Here is a 22,844-nt window from a genome sequence, read left to right on the forward strand (position 1 = left end):
GAGCTGAGATTTGCCTTCTTAGAATAAGCACCTTCCACTGTTTCTGAACTCTTGTCCCCTGACGCCATCCCTACCATTGAGAGCTGGAGCTTTATTTGGATACTGAAGGGAGAAGAAATGTGCCTTCCTTGCTCTGCATGGGCACCCTTTTCTGCCACCACAGTGTTGGCCTTTTCCTGTCCCTGTGCCGGAAGGCACTCAGGCCCCTAGTCCTATTCCTGGCTGCTTACAAGTTCCCCCAACTTTGGCCTTCCTGCCCTCCTTGGGCATGTCTTTTGTCTTTATATCTTTATGTTTATTGAAGCTGCTCTTAGGTGCTCCTGGAGAAATCCAGAACTGGATAGGCGTCAACTTGTCCTGCAACATTAATGATGGTGACAATGAATGGATGAGCCCTGCTGAATTTTAAGAGGAGAAAATGGCTTTAAGTAAGCCCAGGAGGTGGGGGGGAGTGGGAGAGCGCAAAACTGTGGGAAAGGTATTTGGAGGCCACTTGACCTCAAGAGCACCCTTCCGATCCTTCAGCCAGACAACAACTCCCCCCCCTCCCCCGCCACCAGGGAGGGGCCTCCCATGACAGTGCTGGGGGAGGGGCCGGTGCAGCCCCCACCACCATTAGTGCCAGTTTCTTAGTAGCATTTCACACTTACTAAGCAGGCCATTTGAGTTTTGAATTTCCAATTCATCTCCAGACTCTTGACTATTACTATTTTAGGCCTCTCATCTCTACCAAATTTCACTTTGACTCAGACATTTCATCCCATTCCAGATAACAGAGTTCAGACTCAAAGTGAGATTGGCTTGGGTTGATGTAACTCCATTTCTATTACCATGTGATCTCGGTCTGTAATAGAAGTTAGAAGTGACCCCTGTTGGCTATTTTTGAGTAGCGAGGTCCCAAAGTACTTGGGAAAGAAAATACTAGGTCCACAAGGGCTCCAGAGGACCTGCTGGTGGCCACCTCAACACACAATATTCCAAATGCATGTGTTTTGCAAAACATACTGATAGAGAAGTTATACAGGGAGGTTATTTGGGGGGTGGTAGTTGTTGGAAAGTATTTGAAAGAAGCTTGCTTAGTCTCATGCTCATAAACCAAATTCTATCATCTATCTATCTATCTATCCCTATCTGGAGAAAGAGAGAGAGAGAGAGAAATTTCTCTCCTGCCAGATAGAGGTGTAGGGGTTTGGGGCATCTTCTAGTGAAAAGCCAAAGTATCAATAGTATCATTTTTTATTTTAATATAAAAACTTTTCCCAAGTTCTTTTTATAAATGTTAATAACTTTCTTTAGAGAAGCCCCTATCTAAGAAAATAAAGAACTTACTTCTCATGAATTATCCTTTTGGAGAACATCAAGTCTTTGAGGAAGAAATACTATAGCTAGAAACACTAACCAGGACTCGTGTGGGCTTTTCCTCTCTCATCTCAGGGATCTATAAGCTCCCACCTGGGAGGATCAAGAAAAAGTTTAAACATGCCTCTTCGATAAAGTTCAAATTCTCGTGTCAGGCATACTCTAAAGAAAAAGTGGTAATTAAATGGGATTATTACTTGGTCTAACAAAATTCAACATACCTTTCAAAGCCCAATTCAAGTCCTGCCTTTAAGATGTTTCTTCATTACTCCCAAAGACTACAGTCTCTTCTCAAACCCCTAGCACACTCACAAGCTATCTATGAGCCTAATTACCTAATTTTTTTTCCAGCCCTGTAGATATTTAGTAAATACCATTGACAGCTGATGGGTTCACTGGGGAAGAAAAATCTAGTCTTTGACAATTTAATTAAATATTTACCCAATCCTTCTGCTTCACTAAAGAAAGAACCAAAAGAAATTAGCTTTGGTTGACACAAGAAAGATTAACTTCCTATCTCCCATGAATTAAACTCTGGAACAAGATAGCAGCTATAATTCTATAGGACACTTCGGAGTATATAAAGCATTTTCACATACATGATCTCATTTCTCCTCAGTAGAACCCTGTGGGGATTAAAGGAGCCATTTGGTTTTCCAAACTCTTAAATTTAGAAGAATCATTTTCTTTCCCCCAAGTACCTACCTTTTACAGATAGGTTAACTGAGATTCAGAGAGATTAAGTCGCTTGCCTTGATTCATGTAGCTGGTAACCAGCAGAGATGGGAAGCAAATCAGGGAGTTCTGAAGCCCAGTCCAGAATTCTTCCCGTTGCAATGAGCTGTTTCCCTGCATGGAATAGATTAAAGAGAAATTATGGAATTCCTTTTAATGAAAATCTTTAGGCACCTTTACTAACACCACAAACAGCCTTATGCTTGGTAAGATTTGGGTACCATTCTTCCAAAGGGGTGAAAATCATTCTTGGCATAATTTTGAAAAATCTTTGAGCTTAAAAAGTCTTCAGTCTGCCTGTAAAATAATTATCAGCCCTGCCCAATATCCTAGAGGAGTTTAGAGAATGGCAGTTTTTATGCTATGAGTCATACTTTCAATTTCTATTAAAATTCTTACATGGCCACATATGCTTTCTCTCAGGCTTTGGGCCTCCAGGCCTGTGCTAATTTGCATGTCTGGTTTAGATAATGTCTGAGGTCTCTTCCAGTCCGAAAAGAAGCCTCTGATTCTGTTATATAAGTGAGATCACATTCCACCTACCAAGAATTGGTGGTTCTTTTTCTTTAAAACTACTGTGTTTTTGTTGTGTGGATGCAGGACACAGGGATGAAAGCATGTCATGCTTACCTACCAGGCCACAAAGATGGAGTATTCCTTCACCATGAACTGTCCACTCCTCCTACACTGACCCCAGAGAATCTCCCTTTCCTGCAAACCATTTCTGATGCAGCTCAACAGGAAAATCCTAGACAGTGATGGGATTTTAAGTTTCTTGATCCGAATGGCAATCCTAAGTCAGAGTGAGGGGAAGACCTCAGAGTTGCCAATTAGCCTGATTCTAAGTCTGCAGAAACTGGTGAACCCTTTTACTAGACTAGACTCATCTCACCTCGTACTGTCCTCACCCCAAAACACCAGAAAGATACTGTCAGGTTTTTTCACTAATTTTGTTGTCTTCCAGCATAAAGTAATTCCCACTAAATAAAGAGGGTCGACTTTCCAGGGGGGCTTTCAGATCAACGTAGGGCGAGCCGGTCACTCTTCGTGAGAAAATTATGGCTCTGTGGAGAGCTCTGTTCTCACATCAGACAGCTCAGGTCTTTGCTCCAATGATGTGTTTTCAGGGAGGCCCTCCCCATCCCTCAACTGCCTGCTCTGCTTTCAGTGTTTTCTCTTTTTCCATGGCTCTCACCACCTTCTCATATACAATGTAGTTTACTGTTTGTTTTGAATGTAAGTCCCACAGAACAGGGATGTTTGTCTAGCTATCGTTGTGTTCTCAGCACATAGAGTGCTGTCTGGCACGATAGTAGACATTCACTAAAACGTGGTTGAATGAATGAATGTATTGTGGGATAGGAGATATTGATTAAGTCCAATAAGCTAGTGTTGGGGAGGGGAAGAATCTCGGGGTGGGCGAGGGAAACAAAGGTGATTAAGACACAGTCCCTCTCTTCCAAAAGATCATCACCAAGCAAGGGGGGATATGTGCACATAGAATTACACGAGAAGACGGAACAGGGCAGGGCAATAAACGTCAGACTATCACCAGGGAGCCTTGACCTGCAGACCTTGAAAAGAAAAGGATGCAAAAGCTGATTTGTGGAGCAGACAGGGGATTGTGTCTCCTATGGCCGGAGCGAGTGAAGACAGCCTCACTGTGAAAATGTCAGCGCCGGCCATTCAGATCGGGGTCCTCAGGAGAGTGGAGGGAGTCGAACACAGACGACCTCTCATTTCTCCTCAAGCCCTGTTACCTAAGTGAACAGTGAGGGTTTCTTTTTCCTATGTGGAATACTTTTAAACCTGAGGCGGATTTGACCAAAAAGCGTGCACTTTAGTTGTGTCCACATGGCCCAATGCGGAGGGGAATTTGGGCAAACACCCAATTAATCTAGTCAGTACGAATTGCTTTTCCACATAAGGCTGGCCCGAAAATCCCACTTTGAGGCCTTATCAAAATAAATAGGTTATTTAGACTTCTGTGTCATTTGGAAACAGAGCCCATGGGAGACACAAAGCGAACAAAGGGTCCAGGCTCAGCGGGGAGCCTCGCGTGACCGTGGCAACTTTGTGCGTGGCCGATGTGCCACTCGCCTGTCCGAACTTTTCATATTTAAAAACCATCCATTTTTTTCAAGCATTTTTCTCATATGTCCTTTTTTTTTTTCCCTTCGCACATATAATATCTTAAACAGTACCTCCATTATATTCCACACAGCAGGGCCGGTGCTGAGGCTGAGGGGCTGTTTGGATTCCAGGACAAGATCCTTGAGCAAAGGAAATCTGATCCAGGATGTTGTTTTTTTTTTTTTTTTTTTCTGTGAGTTCCAAGTTTGAGGAAAGCCTTCCCTAGATATTTCCCTCCTCCTGAATTCTCAGTGGAAGCCAAGATCCTCTGCTGCTCTTTGGAGCAGAAGATACCCCCGAGGTGAAGTCTGGGCTGCCCCAATAGCACGGGTTGAAATGAGGTAAGAGGACACAGCTCTGAGCATCAGGGCCAGCTGGGCAGGGACTTGGGGAGCCGGCAGTCAGGTGGACGCTGGACTCTTAACCACCCAAGCCTGCTCTACCCTCAGCCAGCCCTCGGCCACTGTCCCTCACCGTCTCCCAGCGCCGTGTCTCTCAAACTGGGGTCCCAGCTAATCCACTTCTTGTGTCGAAAGAGGGCCACACGTGATTCTGATGGGGGATCGTTGATTTAGGAGCACAGCAGTGGAACGATTCTTTCTCCTTTATGGCTTCTCTTCCTTTTCAAGGCCTTCCTTGAACTTTTTAACCTCGACTCACCAAGAGAAACAGTTTAGAGGTGCAAGGAAGAGAGAATAGACGACGGGTCTACGGTGTAGATTTTAAATCATCAGATGTTGATTTAGTCCTCAGGGCAGTCTCTAAGGGATTTGTTTTTCAGCTCTTTTAGAGAAGCAGAACCTGAGGTTCAAAAAAGCAGAGTAGCCCTTTGGCCAAGATCACTCATGAGTAGATGGCAGAGCTGGGGTCTGAACCCAGGGCTAACTGACTCTACACACTGTGACATAACCGCCGAAGAAAGCCAGGGCCTCCCACAGAGAAAGGACACCTCCACAGGGGCATCCTGCACCCTCCATAAAGTGCTACCTCTCAGGTCCTAGCTGCCTGTGCAGGGTTTTTGAAGCGGGAGGCCAGGCCAGAAGGTCAGACATCTGGCGTGGTCGCCGGCAGGCCTTGTGGCCGAGACAGTGGCAGACAAGGAGCTGGTCCCGAGGTGGGGGTCGGGAAGGTTCAGGAAGCAGAGCAGGCTTTCACAGGTCGGGCGCAGCGTCATGGGCAACACAAAGGGGAGCCCAGAGGAAAGCAGTGTGAGCTGGGTTGTCGGCCAGTAGGGCCTGCTCCTCAGAGACTGGGCCTGTCAGAAGCCCAGGACCTCAGAGGGAGAGGGGACTTTGGAGGATCATCTGGCCCAAACGTCTACCCACGACAAACACGGTCGCTCCCCTGCGGTTCTTCTCTGTGAGCTTCTAGGGGATGTATCTTCCTCCAAGTGGGTTGGGCCTTTTCTTGGGAAGTCCGGGGCTCTGGGTCTCCTTTGGCATCCTCAAGCTTTCAAGAAAGGAAGTCTGGATCTGACTGAGAGAAGCAGCCTTGTCCATTCTTCAGCTGAAAGGTCTACTCAGAAGCCGGGCTTTCCACGGATAAACAGGGTTAGGTGCTGCCAGCTCTTTCAGCAGCAACCAGAAATTCGATGAGAAGGTTCAGGGAAAATTCATCTTTTTTCCATTAAGTAATTGAGAGCGCGGCCTTGTGTCATAAGAGATCAAGAGAGAGGCTCTTGTGTGCTGGTGTCCCTGCATCTTCGGCCTCCAGGTGAGGTCATGACAAAGTAGAGCGCTGTGTGTTGCCTGGGACACGAGGCCTTCAGACAGCCAACTGTGGGTGTCAGGGCAGAAAGAAACTTTCTTTCCTGAGTCAGTTGGCCAGATTTCTAGAACCCGTTTAAAAGCTTCGCGCAGAAACTGAGTTAACACTGGGATGTCTATGAGAAGGTCATGTCCAGAAAGAGCTTTCCCCTTCTAGCAGAGATTTTCAGAAAAAAAAAAAAAGAAAAAAAATCTCTATGTTCATATTTCTCTACTCCAGGAGGCTCTCCTGAGTCTGAGAGGCTATTTCATGTCCGATTCAGCCACACTGAGTATCACATAATGGAGATACTGTTCGGGCCATTATATACGTGAGGCTGAAGTATCTACAATGCCCCCAGTGCCCCGATTCTCCAGAACGAGCTTCTGGTCTCTCTTTGCTTTGGCAAAAATTGAGCTCCCGAAACCATGGACTCCAGCTGGAGCCCTTTGGGTGCCGTGTCTGAGAAGGAATCACAATGATATGTGTCATCTCAGTATTCTGTAAGGCCAGGGAGTGTCGGCCTTTACCGAAGTAAAAAGACAGTTTGTCAGAGTCAGAGTGATTTTTCTGTGGTAAAGCCATCTGCCACCACATAGAAGACTGTCAATCAGTCTGCTGGTTCCTAACGGTCACTTTTTTGGAACTTTTGCTCTCTGCTGCTACCTTAAGCTTGTCTTTTCAGAAGACAGTTCTCAGAAAGCAGAAGCATGCACCATACTGGGGGCCTGTGGGGCAGGGGCGGGGGTCAGTGCACACCCAGGCTGCTGCGTGGACCCAGCATAGGCCATCAGAGAACTCTCCCTGTGCTGACCGGCAGCCTTGGTCAGGGACTCTGACGTAGCCAGGCTTCAGGCCCCGGGAGGGCTGGTGTTGGCGCAGAAATGTGAGTTGCTGGGTTAACTCCCAGGTCCAGGCTTTTCCATTTGGGTTATAGACATATTTCTGTTTGTGTGTCTGGATGAGAACTGCCACACTGCAAGTTTTCCCTTGCATGACTTAGGGTGGGAAAAAACAAACCCTCATTTCAATGACATTGTTAAAAATATATATAATAAAATGCAGGCATGTAAATGTGTGGTGTCTGCTGTGGGGACAAGGTTTTAGCCTATGCCTTGTAATATGTGCATTGTTGTCCATTGTTTCTCGAGGGTACCCAGGGCTAATATGGCCTCTTCACCTCATCACCCAGACTTAAATCTCCTAAGAGACTTCAGTGGGGAGAAGTCAGGGTCGGGGCCTTGAATTCTCTTCAACTAGTGAAATAGTGAACAATAAGAGGAAGAGCATATACTTAGCAAGAACAAAATACTGGCCCCATCTATTCATTCATTCAACAAATAATTATCGTGCACCTGTCCTGTGCGGGACACTGTTCTAGGTGCTTGGTTATATCAGGGAACAGAAGATTGCTACCCTTGTGGACCTGGCATTCGGGTAGGAGATGCAGACCATAAGCAACAAACATGAGTCAGTGATTAAATTAGGTGGTAAGTAGACAAATAAATAAGTGAGCAGAATAAGGGGGTCAGGGGGAGGGAAGGAGAAGTGAACGAGTATTTGGTAGGGTTAGCGAACCCATGTCTCTGGGGCTAATCATTTTTTAGGTGCATAATAAGGATGCCAATAATATTACTTGCCAACAAGTGCTGAGGCTGACTCCATGCTCTCACTAGACCAGGCGTCTCATTTCATCTGAAAGGCTACCCTGGTTCTTCAGCTCTCTGAGGCCAAGTGCCAGACCTTCATTCTTAGCGTTGGTCTTCTCCAGCGGACCTTTGTCTTTACAATAGGACTTACTCCCAAAACTCTGGTCTTCATTGAAATGTTACATGTAGCAACTGTCCCTGTGAGCCCCAGTGCCCACAGAGTGCATTTGGTTTTTTTTCTTTTTGTTTTTTAAAGATTTTTATTTATTCATTTGAGACACAGAGATACACACAGAGAGAGCATGAGCAGGGGGAGAGGGAGAGGGAGAAGCAGGCTTCCCGCCAAGCCAGGAGCCCGATGTGGGGCTCGATCCCAAGACCCTGGGATCATGACCTGAGCCAAAGGCAGATGCTCAACCATCTGAGCCACCCAGGCGCCCCCGGAGTGCATTTGTTAAACTCTTCAGTTAATGGACCCAGGGCATCCTTAGTGGACCCAGGTACCTGTGGCGGGATTTTCCATTTAGGTAGATGGGAATGAAAAAGCAAAAGGAAGGGGCCTTGTGGTCTGTGTTGCTCTGAGTTCACACACTGCTCGGGGACCATTGGCTAAAGACACCAGCTTATGGCATGGCCTTTGCTCTTTATTCCTCTGTCATGTGCACAGTGAGGACATAGTTCAGGCTGACTGCTGGTGACATCTCTGTTTCTGTCACTTCTTTTTTTACCTACTAGAGGACTTGGGGGTTGGTTAGGATTTTGAAAGTCTTCTCAGCCAGGCTTTCCCCCAAGGTAGGACAGTGAGGAAATTGCATTCCACAGCAGCCCTCCACAGGCCTTGAGACATGGCAGGAAAGATGGGGCTACCAAACACTTCTCTGATAAGGCATCAACTTCAAACCAGGATGGGGCCCTTGGAGTTAGAGAAGAATCCAGCCATCACCCACCCTCTGTTGGTTAGAGGGAATTCATCCATGCATTCTGTAACCTTTATGTGCTTGGTCTGTTCCTGGAGCTGGTAAAAAAGAACAGGAGGAAAAGTTGATAAGTTGCTATAGCCATGGTCATGATTTGGTCCTCGGAATGGATAGAATATAGCTTTGAGATAGGATGGAAGCCTTCGGTAGAATAACGACTGACTAAAAAAACACTAAGTAAACTTTGAGCTAGAGATTTTATCAATGCAGTAAATCATAAGTCAAGTCAGAACTGCAGATGACACATACCAGTTCCTGGAACTACTGATTTGTTTTTTTTCCTTTGGCATGAACTTGTCACTTTCTATCCCACTTTCTGTTCTGTTCCTATGAGAATCGCCTCCTTCCCCAGGTACTGTGATCCATCCTACACATCCTCACAAGCTCCGTTCTCCACCACCCCCTTGTTCGTGGTAATGCTGCATGCCCACAATCTCTCTTGGTGTCCACCCAAGGTCACTGCCCTTGTCTAGCTGCTTAGCTGCCATCACCATGGCCTTGAACATGACGTTCGCTCTCGCTTCCAGCCCTCTCTCCCCTCCCTTCCCTCTATCTCAGTCATGTGCTCATGACACCCATGGCTGTTCCCCAGACATCACTTTCTCGTACCCCAGACACTTCTGCTTTGTGCTTGCCTTCATTACTCACTCTATCCTCCCCAAAGGGATCCCAATCAAGGCAGATGGCCCCAATTACACTCACCTCTCCCTCCTTAACCTCCAGTGGACCTTAATATCCCACCACCACTCCTTTGGCACATGGCCCATATTTCCCCCATAGTCTTGCTCCTCTTCTCATATTTAAACGCAAGGACAGGGAACTTTCTCACCCCAGTCTATGGCCAAGCACGCGACCCAATGCAGAAGTCACTCCCGATTACAGTTGACCCTTGAACGACATGGAGGTTAGGGGTACCAACACTCTGCACTGTTGAATATTGGTGTCAAGTTTTGGCTGTTCAGAACTTAACTACTAGCAGTCTACTGTTGACTAGAAGCCTTGCCAATAACATAAATAGTCGTCTAACACATAGTTTGTGTGGTAGATGTATTATATGCTGTATTCTTACAACACAGTAAGCTAGAGAAAAGAAAATGTTAGTAAGGAAATCATAAGAAAGAGAGAAGACCTTTATAGTACTGCACCATACATGATCCACGTATAAGTGGACCCACGCAGTCAGACAGTGGGGTTCAAGGCCCAACTATAAATCACCAGAGGCCTAACCAGCATTTGCTCCCCACCCCTGCCCCAAAGAGAAATCTTGAGGAATCTTGCCTTTTGTTTTGTTTATACCAGCATTGCATACACTCTGCAGACCCCTGCAAGACATCCCAGCCAATGCTCATGAGAGCATTCCAGGCCCCTAAACAAGTTGGGATTTTTGTTCATGTTTGTTTTGTTTTGTTTTGTTTTGTTTTTAAGCAAGAGGAAGAATCTATTTGCAGGAGAATTGGGAGGGGGGAGGGAAAGCCAAATAAAAACAAAAACAGGCGACTTAAATGCGTGGAGCTTTGTCTCTCTTTTGTCCCCTTCTCTGCCCTTCCTCCCCATCCCCATTCCCCCTCACTTTCTGTTTTGCTTTTCATGCCAGTTGCTACAGATGGTAATTTAAAAACTGCCCTGGCTTTTCCAGAGCCAGGAGGAATGTGCATCCGCACGTGGATTTTTCCACAAGAAAACTGTCCCTGTCTTTTGGTTCTTCTTAGCCAGAACCAATGAGAACAAGCAATGGGATGAGCCCATCCATCTCCTCAGTTCTTATTCTAATTTGCTGGAGAGGCTCAGAGGGGTGGTGTTGGGGGGGGCGGGGGCAGGGTGGTATGTGTTGTGTTCCACCCTGTCAGGCTGCTGCTTGATGAGGTTTGAGCTCCATTTGTTCGGATGGTTTTTATGGTTTCTTTGTTGTTTGTGGAAAGACTTTGAAAGTCATCATTCTGAATCCTCCAACTCTTCTGCCCTTCCTGCTCAGTGTCTCAGCGGGACTCACACCACGAGAAGGGAAAAGAGGAAGTTTCCAGACAGTTAGTTATGCAGTTCCTGAACATGGTTGTGGAGGCACGTGGACTCTTTCAAGAAAGAGGTTGTGATCACAAAGGGGCAGGTTCAGTGGGAGGTTCTCCAAGGCACCCTGAGAGCAAGCCAGTAGGCGTCTCCAGGCGTGAAGCCTCGCTCCTCCGTGCCCTTGCTTCTTGCTCCTGCCCCCTTTCCAGCTACACTCTGGCCTCCTATCTTTCTCTGTGGTGGTCAGGCCCAGCCCTTCCAGTCTCCCTGGAGGAGCACAGAGAGCCTAGAATGTGCTCGTGCATCTGAGACATCAGTGTGCTGAAGCACAGGGCCAGAGTCGGCCGCCAGGAACATCACGAGCCTGGTCTTTGAGACCTTCTTCCCGTGGAGTCTTTAATCTGGACCTAGCTCATCTCTTCAGAGCTGCTTAAAGGACTCTGCTACACAACTACAGGCATTTTTTTTTTCTTTCTAAACTTGTATTCGTTTATATTTGTAGAAGACTTTATAAGTTGCCTCACATATGTTACCTCGTTTGAGTACTGCCTGTCTCAGGCCACTATAACAAAGGACCATAGGCTGAGTGGCTTAGAAACAAGAGATATTTACCACATCATCTCCAGGCCGGGAGTCCGAGATCAGGGCGCCAACGTGGTGGGATTCTGGCGGGGAGCTCTCTTCTGGATCAGAGACTGCTGACTTCTTGCTGTACCCTCACATGGCAGGAAGAGGGCAAGCTAGCTCTAGGGCCTCTTCTGATAAGGCCACTGATCCCCTTCATGTGAGCTCCACCCCCATAACCTAATTACCTCCCAAAGCCTGCACCTCCTAACACCATCACATCACATCGCAACACATCACATGTTGATATCATGTGAATTTGGGGGCGAGAGGGGGGAGGACACACAAACATCCAGTTCACAGCATTACTACAACTCCATAAAGTAGATAAATGGTGTAAATTTCCATGTCCAGAGTCAAGAATATTGAAACTCGGGGAAGTCTTGTGATTCATCCAAGGTCCCACAACAAATAGGGGTGAGGGGCAGAACTTGAACCAATCCTCTGACTTCAGATTCAGGATTCTTCCCATTCACTCCAGCTTCCAATGAGTGTTAATGTTCCTTCCCACCCATACCCCAGGAGGAGAGTACTCTTCTGGAGCTTAGTCATGCTTAGGACGTCATGGCTGATTAAATCGAATTTCTCCTGATCACTAAAAGAGAATCCTCATGGCACCTGTCTGAAAAGCTGGAGATGCTGATGTACCTCTACTTGTTGTTTTTCATTAGACCCTTCTTATGACTCAGTCAGGAGAGGAGGATGGGGCAATAACATGAATTCTGGCCTCAACAAAAGTAAGTAAATGTCACGCTATTATTTGGAGGAAAACACTTGTTCTACAAACACGGATGGAGAACAGGGTCATGAGCTAGAATAGGGCAGGAGTGAGCATCTGTTGTCTTGCCTGTAGGGAGGACATCAAAATTAACTGCCAGGGTACGGCCTATCAATGATACCTGTTCCCTGAAAGATGGTGTGGGATTTTCATTCAGACCTTTCAGTTTTGTTGCATTGCATTTGGTTTTTGCATTTTTGAAGTTAGAAGGCTTCTCAGGACTGGGTTTTCTGTATGAATGGAAGGTCGCTGGATTTGGATCTAGCCATTTCTGTCATGATAATGGTCCTTCATGACTTTCCTCCTCTGAGTGTTGAAGCTTACTCATAAATACCAACCTCCCTGACCTGGTTTCGTGAAGGGATGGGATGGAGGATGGTCTTCGGAGGCGATGGTGGGGGTCTGACACATCAATTTGTGTTCAAGTCCGACCCAAAATCTCCCATTCAGGGAGTGGGGAAAGAGAATGACTATAAACTCCTAACCAGGATGTGTGAACCTTGCTACCTGTAGGAAGCAAAGGGTCAAGCACATGGGTGGTGAAGGGCCTTCTTTCAAGAAGGCTGGGATTACAAATTGATACCCAAGCAATTACTAGGATCCCTTTCAGTACTGTGTATTCATTATTTGTTTACTCTGTGCCCAGGACTTGGCACTCTTGGGTTCACAAAGATGAATCAGACACAGGCCAGTCTGTCAAGCTGGGGAGAGGGGTTACACACACACAGTTCTTTTCATTTGGGTGGTATCAAGGAAGGCCTGTGGATCTGGCACAATTTGAGTTGACTCCTGAAGGAGAGGCAGGATTTGGCCCTGCAGAGATGGGGAAGACAGAGCCTCCCGGGAGAGGTGGGGACCAGGGAACAATGTCAGGGTTGACATGTCTGATGGTTAGGGAGGACTCAGAGGGAAAACAGAGGGAAAACAGTCTGGCAGGGCAAGGAAGGGGCACAAAGGCTGCTGTGAAGGTAGATCTTCATTCTTTAGTCAGTGAGGACTCACCAAGGTGTTTGGATGGTGGAGGGAAATGGTTTAGGGAAATGAAACCGACTAAGTATCATATGGTGGACCAGTGGGAAGAGAGGGGAGTGGTGAGGATACAGTCAGACTAAGCCATAAACTGTGTGAGAAGCCACGAAGGTCTAGGATGGAGAAGCTATGATGGAAGCCGAAAGGCTGTATGTGAGAGGTTCCATGAGGAGAACTCACAAAGCATGGAAATGCACCAGCAGGTGACATTCACTCACATGTCACCATCCCGTTTAGAACCTCGAAATTCCTACTTAAAAATGCAGTTCACAGCAGCAATACCATTAGGCATGCTGTGCTGTATGTTTGTTGCCATTTCTCATTGTCTCCCCGTGAAAATGTAAGTTCTACCGGAACTGCTGGTTCATTGCTAAATCTCTAGCACCAAGAATACTGCCAGCACTAGTAGATTCTAGACAAATATTTATAAGATTTATTTACTTATTTTAGAGAGAGACAGAGGGGGGAGGGGCAGAAGGAGAGAGAACCTTTCAAGCAGACTCCCCACTGAGCATGGAGCCTGACCCGGGGCTCAACCTCATGACCCTGAGATCATGACCTGAGCTGAAACCCAGAGTCTGATGCTCAACTGACTGAGCCACCCTGGCGCCCCTCTAGATAAATATTTATAAAACAAAATGAGTAAGTGAGTGAGTGGAGAATGGGTGAATGAGCGAATGAATGAGGGAGAACCTTGTGGAGGACTTTGAACAAGACGTTTCTCTTCCCTCATGGAGAGTGGCCCAACTCACCTTATCTCTTTCCCCACCACAGGTCCCCCACTTGCAGGAGCACAAGCAATGAGTAAGAATACGGAACAAAGGCCCCAACCAGGTACCTGTCTGGGATGGGTAATCCCTCCTTTGCTCTTTATTCCATTTGGTCAAGTGAGGAGAACTGAGTCAATACACAGTATTTGTCCTCATTTTTCTCTTTCACAGAGGGTCCCTATTTGACTCCCTGTAAGAGCTCTGTGAATTAAAAGTAGCAGGCAATAGAACCAGGCAAAGATTTGTTAAATACCGGAGGTAAAATGAATGTAAAGATTAAAGGTTCCAACGCCTCGTTTTGTAAAATAAAGAAACTGAGGCCCAGAGAGGGAAAGTAATTTGCCAAAAGTCATGCAGCTGGTTTATGAGAGAACTAGAGCTCTAATCCTCAGACTCCAGAGCTGCTGTCCAAACCTTTCAGGCTTCACAAAACCTTTCTCCTAAAACTACCCTCATCCCGTGATGGGTCTGCTTAACAATTTAGGCAGGGGAACTTCTCAAACCATGGAATTGGAGACTCTTGGTATTGGAGTGAAACTAGGTCTATAACATCCTTCTATGACACCTGTCTTATGATTATCTCACCTCTACTTGAATATTTATAGCTACTAGGAGTTCACTACCTCGCTAAGCTCATTTCCACTCTTGGAGCCAAAGTCCCCCTCATTGTAACTGCTGTCCAGCTTTCTGGTTTACCCTCTGGAAAACCTTTCTCCCGTTCTGTAGGAAGGTCCTGTATCTGAAGACGGCTGTCATGTCCACTCCCAAGCCCAGCTCTGTTTTCTCTGTGTGACACAGCTGAGATTAAGTTCTGGACAAGCCACTTGCTTTAAGACAGATAAGCATTGTGTTCCATCTCTATCGAAAGCAGAACAATAGAGAATTGACCTACATGTCATTGGGAAAGTTGAGAAAGGATGTGCTGAGTGAAACACACAAGCCAAACAGGATTTGACATAGCCGATTTAAAGAATTCCCAACGACAACAAAATTAGACATCACCTGCTAAAAATGTTTCAGTTGTCGTACTGTGTGGGTATGTGGATGCAAAAGGGTAGACGAAGCAGCCTTGAGGACTTTTCAGGTTAATTCATGGTTGTAAGCAGAAACCCCCAAATCATGGTGATTTTTTAAAAATTGCAACAACAAGTGCAAAAATAGTAAAATTGTATCAGACATTCGACAACCTGGCAGAGTGTGTACCATGATTTCCCAACCTGAAAAAAAAGAAGACCAACCTCATGTAATCAATACTGCAAAGATTCTTTTTATAATTAAATAATCATGTAAGTTTTACGGAGACTGAGATATAAAGAACAGTCATTTTATAGCTAAAATACAAATTCTGGCTGTCATTTTGAAGCTGAAGGTGCTGGAATTTGGTGCTAGAAGGGAGCAGAGATTGTCCAGTGAGTTATTTTAGTTTGTAACGTAACTGGGACTACAGCTCAGGCTGCCTGATTTCCAGGCACTATGCTACATCACAAAACCAGAGATGTATACAGAGCTGCAAAGACCAGGAATCACTAGACCTTTCTTTAAACTCGTTTTAATACAGCATCCTTCACCTTAGTCATGATGATTGAATATTAGCCAGCTTCTTTCATGATTCTGTTTTAGGCAATGACAGCATTATCTACAAATTTTGGACACCGAATATGAAAAAAAAAAAAATGATGCTGCTAGTATCCTATGTTTCTGTAATTATAGGGATGAAAACCGTAACTGCTCCAGATCTTTGAGGTCTGCACATAAAAGCAGTAAAGTTCTCTGAAATCAGTTTTTTCTATGATATTGAAATAAAAGTATAAACCCCAGGGGTATTCTTATTATTAATGCTGTTGTTTTTATATTTTTAATAACGGTAAAGCTAATTTCCTTTTTTGCTTCCTTAGATCCATATCAGATCCTGGGCCCGACCAGCAGCCGCCTAGCCAACCCTGGTGAGTTTACTTTGGCCTGCAAGGTTTTTCTTTCCAGAATGTTCCATAGCTTTGTGAGGTCACAGAGACCTCTGTCCTAAGTTCAGACACCTGACTAGGAAGTAACATGTACTCTTTCCCTTGAAATGGTCAACATCTGCTTCTCTAGCATACAAGTGAGAGGTTGGAGCTTGTTATTAGGTGGTAGTTATGTTCCATTAGCTGAGGCTTCTTCTGGAAAACAAATATATTAGCACTACCTATCTGCATGGAAGCTTAGATCAGTAATAAATGGCACAGGTAGAAATTTTTGCAGGGAAAGATGGGGGGGACAGGGGAGTAATTCCAGTGAGTTCTCAGTTATGGCCCTCATGGAAGTCACAAGTGAATAGATGTTCCCAAGGCATTTTATTCTTGAACTTTAGAAAGTGTTGCAGTTTTCTGGCCTTATGAAAGAGCTGTGTCCCTGAAAAGTTGCAGATGAAATAAATCTGACAATGTCGTTTATGGGTTCATTATTAAAAATAGCTCTCAAATGAGTTCTAGACCAAGGCCACCAAGCGTGTGAGCTAACTGGCCCTTTGCGGTAATAAAGCCCACATCTTCGCATCCCAGGGAACCCCTGTTGCGAATGTCTGCAGGCCCATTCTTTAGTGCCTGGCCATTCCTGTTTTGGGGTCTTGGGGACAGGGGAGGGGGCAGGGAGAAGCCACGCAGCTCCCTCTCCTCTTATTTTTCTCTCCGCCCAAGTTCTTCTCTGTCGGACTTAGAGCTGAGAGCCAAGCACTAGGGCTCTGTTAAGGAACATTCCAGGTCCCTTCAGCCTGACACCAGGGCCACACCTTCTCCCTGTGACCCTCGCTGTGGTTTCCTGGCCCCGATTCCCTTTTACACTGACAGGGAATACTGGGGGGGGGGGGGGGGGGTATTTCATCTGTGGGTAGAGACTAGACAGCGATTCAGATCTTTCTAGAAGGAGAGATTCAAAACTCTTGCCAAAAGGGGTGGGAAGCAGCTTGCCCCAAATCATACAGCCAAGGGGCTGCCAGAGGCAAGAGATCCTGAATGTGGAAGGAAATGATGAGTTTCTGACAAAGGGCGAGAGGATCCTGGCGTTTTAGGGAATTGGATCCTGACTTTCGCGGGCTGAGCTGCTGTTTTCTCCCGTTGCCTCTCACCGCCTGCAGGAAGCGGGCAGATCCAGCTGTGGCAGTTCCTCCTCGAGCTCCTGTCCGACAGTGCCAACGCAAGCTGTATCACCTGGGAGGGGACCAACGGGGAGTTCAAAATGACGGACCCCGACGAGGTGGCCCGGCGCTGGGGGGAGCGGAAAAGCAAGCCCAACATGAATTATGACAAGCTGAGCCGGGCCCTCAGATACTACTATGACAAAAACATTATGACCAAAGTGCATGGCAAGAGGTATGCCTACAAATTTGACTTCCACGGCATCGCGCAGGCCCTGCAGCCACATCCCACCGAGTCGTCCATGTACAAGTACCCTTCTGATATCTCCTACATGCCCTCCTACCACGCCCATCAGCAGAAGGTGAACTTTGTCCCTCCCCACCCGACCTCCATGCCTGTCACTTCCTCTAGCTTCTTCGGAGCAGCGTCACAATACTGGACCTCCCCCACGGGTGGGATTTACCCCAACCCCAATGTCCCCCGCCATCCCAACACCCACGTGCCCTCACACTTAGGCAGCTACTACTAGAAGCTTAATCATCGGTGGCCTTCTACCTGAAGCCCCTCCATTCCTCACACTTCCTGGGATACTTTGGACTCCAAAGGACATACGTGGCCTTGAAGAGAAAACAAAACTGGATGTTCTTTCTTGTCGGATAGAACCTTTGTTCTTTAAAAACAATCCTTTTTTTTTTTTTTTTTTTTTTTAATGTTGGTAACTTCTGCTTCCTCTACCTTGAACAAAGAGATGGATGATTTTCTGGGCCAGTACACCAGTTTGGATTCTCAATCTGCTATCATCTTCTGAGTTGAATATTTAGATTACTGGAATGGTTGTATCATGGTTCTAGGAAAGAAACTGTAAATTTTCTTTATATTTTTATGACCAAAGCAGTTTCTTATCAACACACGGGTCTCATCATGGACCCTGTAGGGTTCAGTATGATAAAGAATCATGGACTTAACCAGTTAATGCTCTGGTTTGAGACTGAGTGAAAATAGAGGCAGGAAGCTTATGTAACCTTATTTTAGGGGGACCTGATTCAGTGGATGGCAACTGGAACACTGGTTGTAAGGCCAGTGAAGTTTTCACCCAACTGGAATTTAAAAGAAAGAACATGTGTGTGTATTTAAGAAGCCGTGGGCATTGCAAAATCCCTCCCAGTGGGCAGTATGCACTAGGCTGACCATCCTCTCTAGAAATAGTCAAGATATGAACTTAAAAAATGTTAATGCAAATGCAGACATTACTGAAAGACAGAGAATTAAATAATTTTTTTTTTTTTTAAGTAATGACAGTGGGTCCCAGAACTTTGAAAAGTCTTAGGGATTTCTGAACACAAGCAGATTCGCAAGCGCTGTGCGTTTGTCAGACCACCAGTCCAGGGTCAACCAATCAGAAGGCAACTTACTGTATAAATTATGCAGAGTTATTTTCCTATATCTCACAGTATTAAAAATAGATAATTAAAAAAAAGTAAAAAGAATAAATAAACGAGTTGACCTCGGTCACAAAGACAATTTTACTATCAAATCAGTCGTTATTTTTTTAAATGTAATTTGTACATCTTTTGTCAATCTGTACATTTGGGCTGTTTGTACGTTTTTATAGCTGGTTTTTAAAAAGCATAATGTGACTATTGCTAAAAAGAAAACAGGACGTTTGAGTCACTGACTTTACTAGAAAGAGAAGCACCGTGCGGTATTTAACGGGCATGCACAAGCAGGTAAAGGCAATCCATTCAAATCTTTAATGCTTTGGAAATGTTTGTAAATAACCATAATGCAATAATCACAACTTTGAAAAGAACAAGCAAACTTTCCCTTGTGGATACGAGGGATTTTCCTGCCCTATATATGCAATATATTTTTTAGATATTAAAATATATATAATTTTTCAGGTAATCATTGACTTTTTTAAAACTATATTAAGTGTTAAGCTGACAATTGTCAATGAAGACTATGTTGTAAAATAATTTGACTAAATAAATTGTGCCTTCTTCTCTCAGAACTGAGGACATCGTCTTCTTATTTACCCCTCATTAGGCCAAAGGTTTTCCCCGGGCAAGTTCCCGATTGAAACTCTTGCACCGTAAAGACTTTTTCATGTGTATGTGCTGCTGGAAAGCAGAAAGCACAAAATCTGTGTGGTTTTTATTGTTGTTTGTATTAGTGAATGTTCTCCAGAAAAAAAGAACCGATAAGATACACAGTATTGATGGAGATTTACTGTGAGGACCTGGCTCACAAAATCGTGGAGGCCAAGAAGTCCCACGATCCACTGTCTACAAGCTGGAGACACAGGAAAGCCAGTGATGCATTCTGGTGTGAGCCCGAAGGCCTAAGAACCAGGGAAGCCCATGGTAGAAATCCTAGGCGGAGAGGAGGAAAAATGTCCCACCTCAAGCAGGCAGGCAGGAAGCAAAGAAGTGAATTCCTTCTTCCTGTGCATTTTGTTCTATCCAGACCCTCCATGGATTGGATGATGTCCTTGGGCTTTGGGTAAAGCAATTTACTTCGCCGAGTCCACAGATTCAAATGCTACTCTCATCTGGAAACACTTGCACATACAAACTCAGAAATAATATTTAACCTGGGCACCCAGTGGCCCAGGCAATTTGATACTTAAATCAACCTTCACATTATTGATGACATTTGCAGAGATTTTTAAAAATGTTATTTAAATCTTCCTCCAGCCTAAAAGGGCTTTATAGGATGACAGCCAGGGCCATGGATAATCTGTGTCCAAGAACAAGAACGAAGTAAACGGTTCCATCCAGGATGGATCCCTTGTCCATTAGACTTCACTCTGTTGTATCCACTGCGCACCTCAAACCCAAGTGGTCATCTTCCTAACATTCCAGCAGAGAATAAGATGGCCCGGCTTCCTCTGGTCCCATGTCAGGATCTTATGGCCCATGGAGAGTGTTAGGTTCTTTTTTCTTTCCAAAGAGGAAACTTGATTCAAATTAGGTAGCTGGTTTTCATTTCCTCTATTTTATAATGAAAAGTGAGGCTTGGAAAGTCCTTGATGGTATGAGAAATGAGACTCACGACATCTTCCCTGGGTAGCACTGAGTATGTTCTAGATAACATGTCTACCTAAATGAAATGAGGTGTGTTCCAGAACGTTGGTCTCCATTTTTTTTTTAATTGCACCCTACCATTAAAAAAAAAAATGTGTTAAGCAAATATTCTCAATATTTGAACATTGATTTATAAATCACATACACCAACTGTTATATTATTACTATTTATATTATAAAACAAACACAAAACAAAATTTTCAAGAGCAATATAAAAATAAACTGAAACTGAAATTCTAATGTTTCCCTCCTATGTTCTTTGTATTGCATATTATCTCGCTGTCAACACTCAACAAGAAAGGTAGTCTTTAGAGGAATGAGTATGTATATATACATCCGTATGGGTTTTCTAGTGACTTCTAAGAAAGGAGAAAATAAAAACTTGGTGTTCGTGGCCCAAGCATAGAAAGAGAAACGATAAAGGCCAGGTATATTCAAGAATAGTCTAGCTGGATTCTTCTGCAAATCTCCACACCAGCCAAGCAATTTTCCATCGGTTTAGAAATTTGCAAAGTAATCATTAGGGAAGATAAAGGTGCATATTTCTTGCTGCTCTGGGAAGAACGGGAGTGCATCTTTATAAGAGGTTTTCTTTATATGCCGTAGTCAAACACTGGCCTGGGTCCATCACCTCCACCAAAGTCTTAGAACTCTGGCCAATCCTTGCCCCTTGAATTTGCTCCCGACAATTCTTCCACATTGGGGAAGTCGGTGTCTCACTGACAGGACCAGGACAGCGTTTTCTCCTTCTAAGCATCTGGGCGGAATGAAGGTTGGCACTCAGGCCCCTGTAATGCCCAGATTTAGGGTTTACTAGCTTACTCAAGGGCATCCAGCTGACTAGTGACAGAGGACAAACAGGTTCTTCGCCATCCTGGCTGCTCGTTCAGTATTTTCCCTGCTCAACCATCTATACCTGTGCCATGAAGTCTAACGCACAGCATAGGCCAAGCAGAGAGGAGCCTGGTAAACCCGGGAGCGGTTCTCATGGAAATTATTCTTTCCCAAGCTTTAGCATACTAGGCAACAGCTCTTTTGAATAGGAGTTTGTTCTTTTTGTTGTTTTTGTTTTGCTTTTTGTTTTGTTTTGTTTTGTTTTAGTGTCAAAAAGTATTGTTGCCTCCCACACAAAGGAAACTATATATTCAATATCTATTGTTTTACAACATTTCTAGTGGTCAATGGCCACCAGAAATTTAATTAAGAAATGACCATTTTTAAAATTTAACCGGTAATATCTGCCTGCAATATTTAGCCTATGCATAATGCTAAAGTGTGGGCCCTCAGATGGGGTATGACTAGTTTAGAGCAGATGAGATCAGGAGGTTCCAGAACACCAGGGCGGAAAGGACGATCTGTCTCTCCTAAGCCTAGGTGTTGCCAGGACAAGGCAATGGTTGGCAAGGGCTTAGAAAACAAAGAAAAACAAAACAAAATGCAGTGTTTTCTCTACGTCTAGTTTCATATTCTACTTCCTCAAATACCTATTGATTCAACAACCATCATGTATATATGTACCTGGAAACCTATTGTAGGGGCACTGGGTGGCTCAGACGGTTAAGCGTCTGCCTTCAGCTCAGGTCATGATAGAGTCCCACATTGGGCTCCCTGCTCAGCGGGGAGTCTGCTTCTCTCTCTCTACCCCTCCCCTCTGCTCATGATCTCTCTCTCTCTTTCTCTCTCTCTCTCTCTAATAAATAAATTTTAAAAAGAAAAGAAAAGAAAAACTATTGAAAAGGTGCCACTCTGGGGAGAAACCCTTGGGCATGGCTCTTCTGCTGGCCAGCCCCGATCCCACAACTAGCTGGGGAATCTGCCTCCTGGAGGTTTCCCCACCATCAGCTGCACCGCTGGGCTTGTGTCCAGCATGCCCTCAGGAGAAGGCAGTGAAATGGTGCTCAGTATCAATGGGGGAGAGAAAGGAGGTAATAAAGAACTAGAATGAGGGGGACCAGGGGACTGGGTTCTGGTGAATAAACAGAGACTTCAACTCTTACCCAGGACGAGTTTTGGGTTTCGCAAAAAGCACACTGGATACTTCATCATATAGAAAGCTACTGAAATTGACACTGTACTCCTTCAGCCAGGGAGTCCAGCTAAAGGATTATGAAAGGTCAGCTGATTTCAGGACTACAAATCCCAGGCTCCCTTGGGAGGGGGGGGACGGACACTTCTGAGAGGAAGTGGTGTAGCCAGTCAAACCTCTAGGGCTTCAGCCAATTGAAAAAGGATATGGAGGAAAGCTTTTTGAAAGGAATGTCGGCTCACGTGCCTGGGGTCTGTCTCCCTCTCTCACTCTGACTTGGCCTCCTGTCTAATTGTTTCAGTCTGTCTGAGCTGGTAAATTCCTAAGCACATAGTCAATTTACACTTCGCTTGAAAGCTCTAAGGGGAAACACAAAAATTTCCAGTGAGACCACTCACTTACCTACAATTGCTAAACTAACCTTCTGGATTTTAACTGAGTTCGTTACCTCCTGTGTTTTCTTAGCAGGAGGAGGGAGGCAATTTAGGTAGATAAATGAGCAAGGATGTGATGCCGGAAGTCCTGGGTTCAAATTCTAATCTTCCACCTACTGGGCAACTCATCTGCACCTCCGAACTGGGGAACTGAGTAATGCCTCCTGCAAGAGTTCCTGCGAGGTACTAGATGACACATGTGGAAAACCCTTTATTAAATACTGTACAGGAAGTATATATATAATCACTGTTATCTGCTAGTATTTGCTAGGTTTTTCCAAGAACTTCTATTAAATCCTTGGTAACCGGTGAGCACTTTCTTTGGGGAGTTGAGTACAGGGTAGATTTTGTTTTGCGGTCAATAAGGCATTTTCCAAACGAGTG

The 22,844-nt window shown here is 45.1% G+C and overlaps 1 protein-coding gene across 4 annotated transcripts in view; it reads left to right on the forward strand.

The window, feature by feature from the left end:
• Window positions 1–19,823, forward strand: part of FLI1 (Fli-1 proto-oncogene, ETS transcription factor) — a 124,014-nt gene extending 104,191 nt beyond the window's left edge. For 3 of the 4 annotated variants that reach the window (XM_032426437.1, XM_032426438.1, XM_032426439.1), the window contains 4 exons: window positions 11,899–11,964; window positions 13,809–13,868; window positions 15,700–15,747; window positions 16,914–19,822. In XM_032426437.1, the coding sequence (XP_032282328.1) occupies window positions 11,899–11,964; window positions 13,809–13,868; window positions 15,700–15,747; window positions 16,914–17,443 (704 nt within the window). In that variant the 3' untranslated portion in view covers window positions 17,444–19,822. Of the gene's footprint in view, window positions 1–11,898; window positions 11,965–13,808; window positions 13,869–15,699; window positions 15,748–16,913 lie in introns of all 4 variants that reach the window. The other variant, XM_032426440.1, reaches the window with a different exon arrangement.
• The last annotated feature ends 3,021 nt before the right edge of the window (window positions 19,824–22,844 follow it).

This window comes from Phoca vitulina, unplaced genomic scaffold (genome assembly GCF_004348235.1).
Source record: "Phoca vitulina isolate PV1807 unplaced genomic scaffold, GSC_HSeal_1.0 scaffold34, whole genome shotgun sequence".
Classification (NCBI taxonomy): Eukaryota; Metazoa; Chordata; class Mammalia; order Carnivora; family Phocidae; genus Phoca; species Phoca vitulina.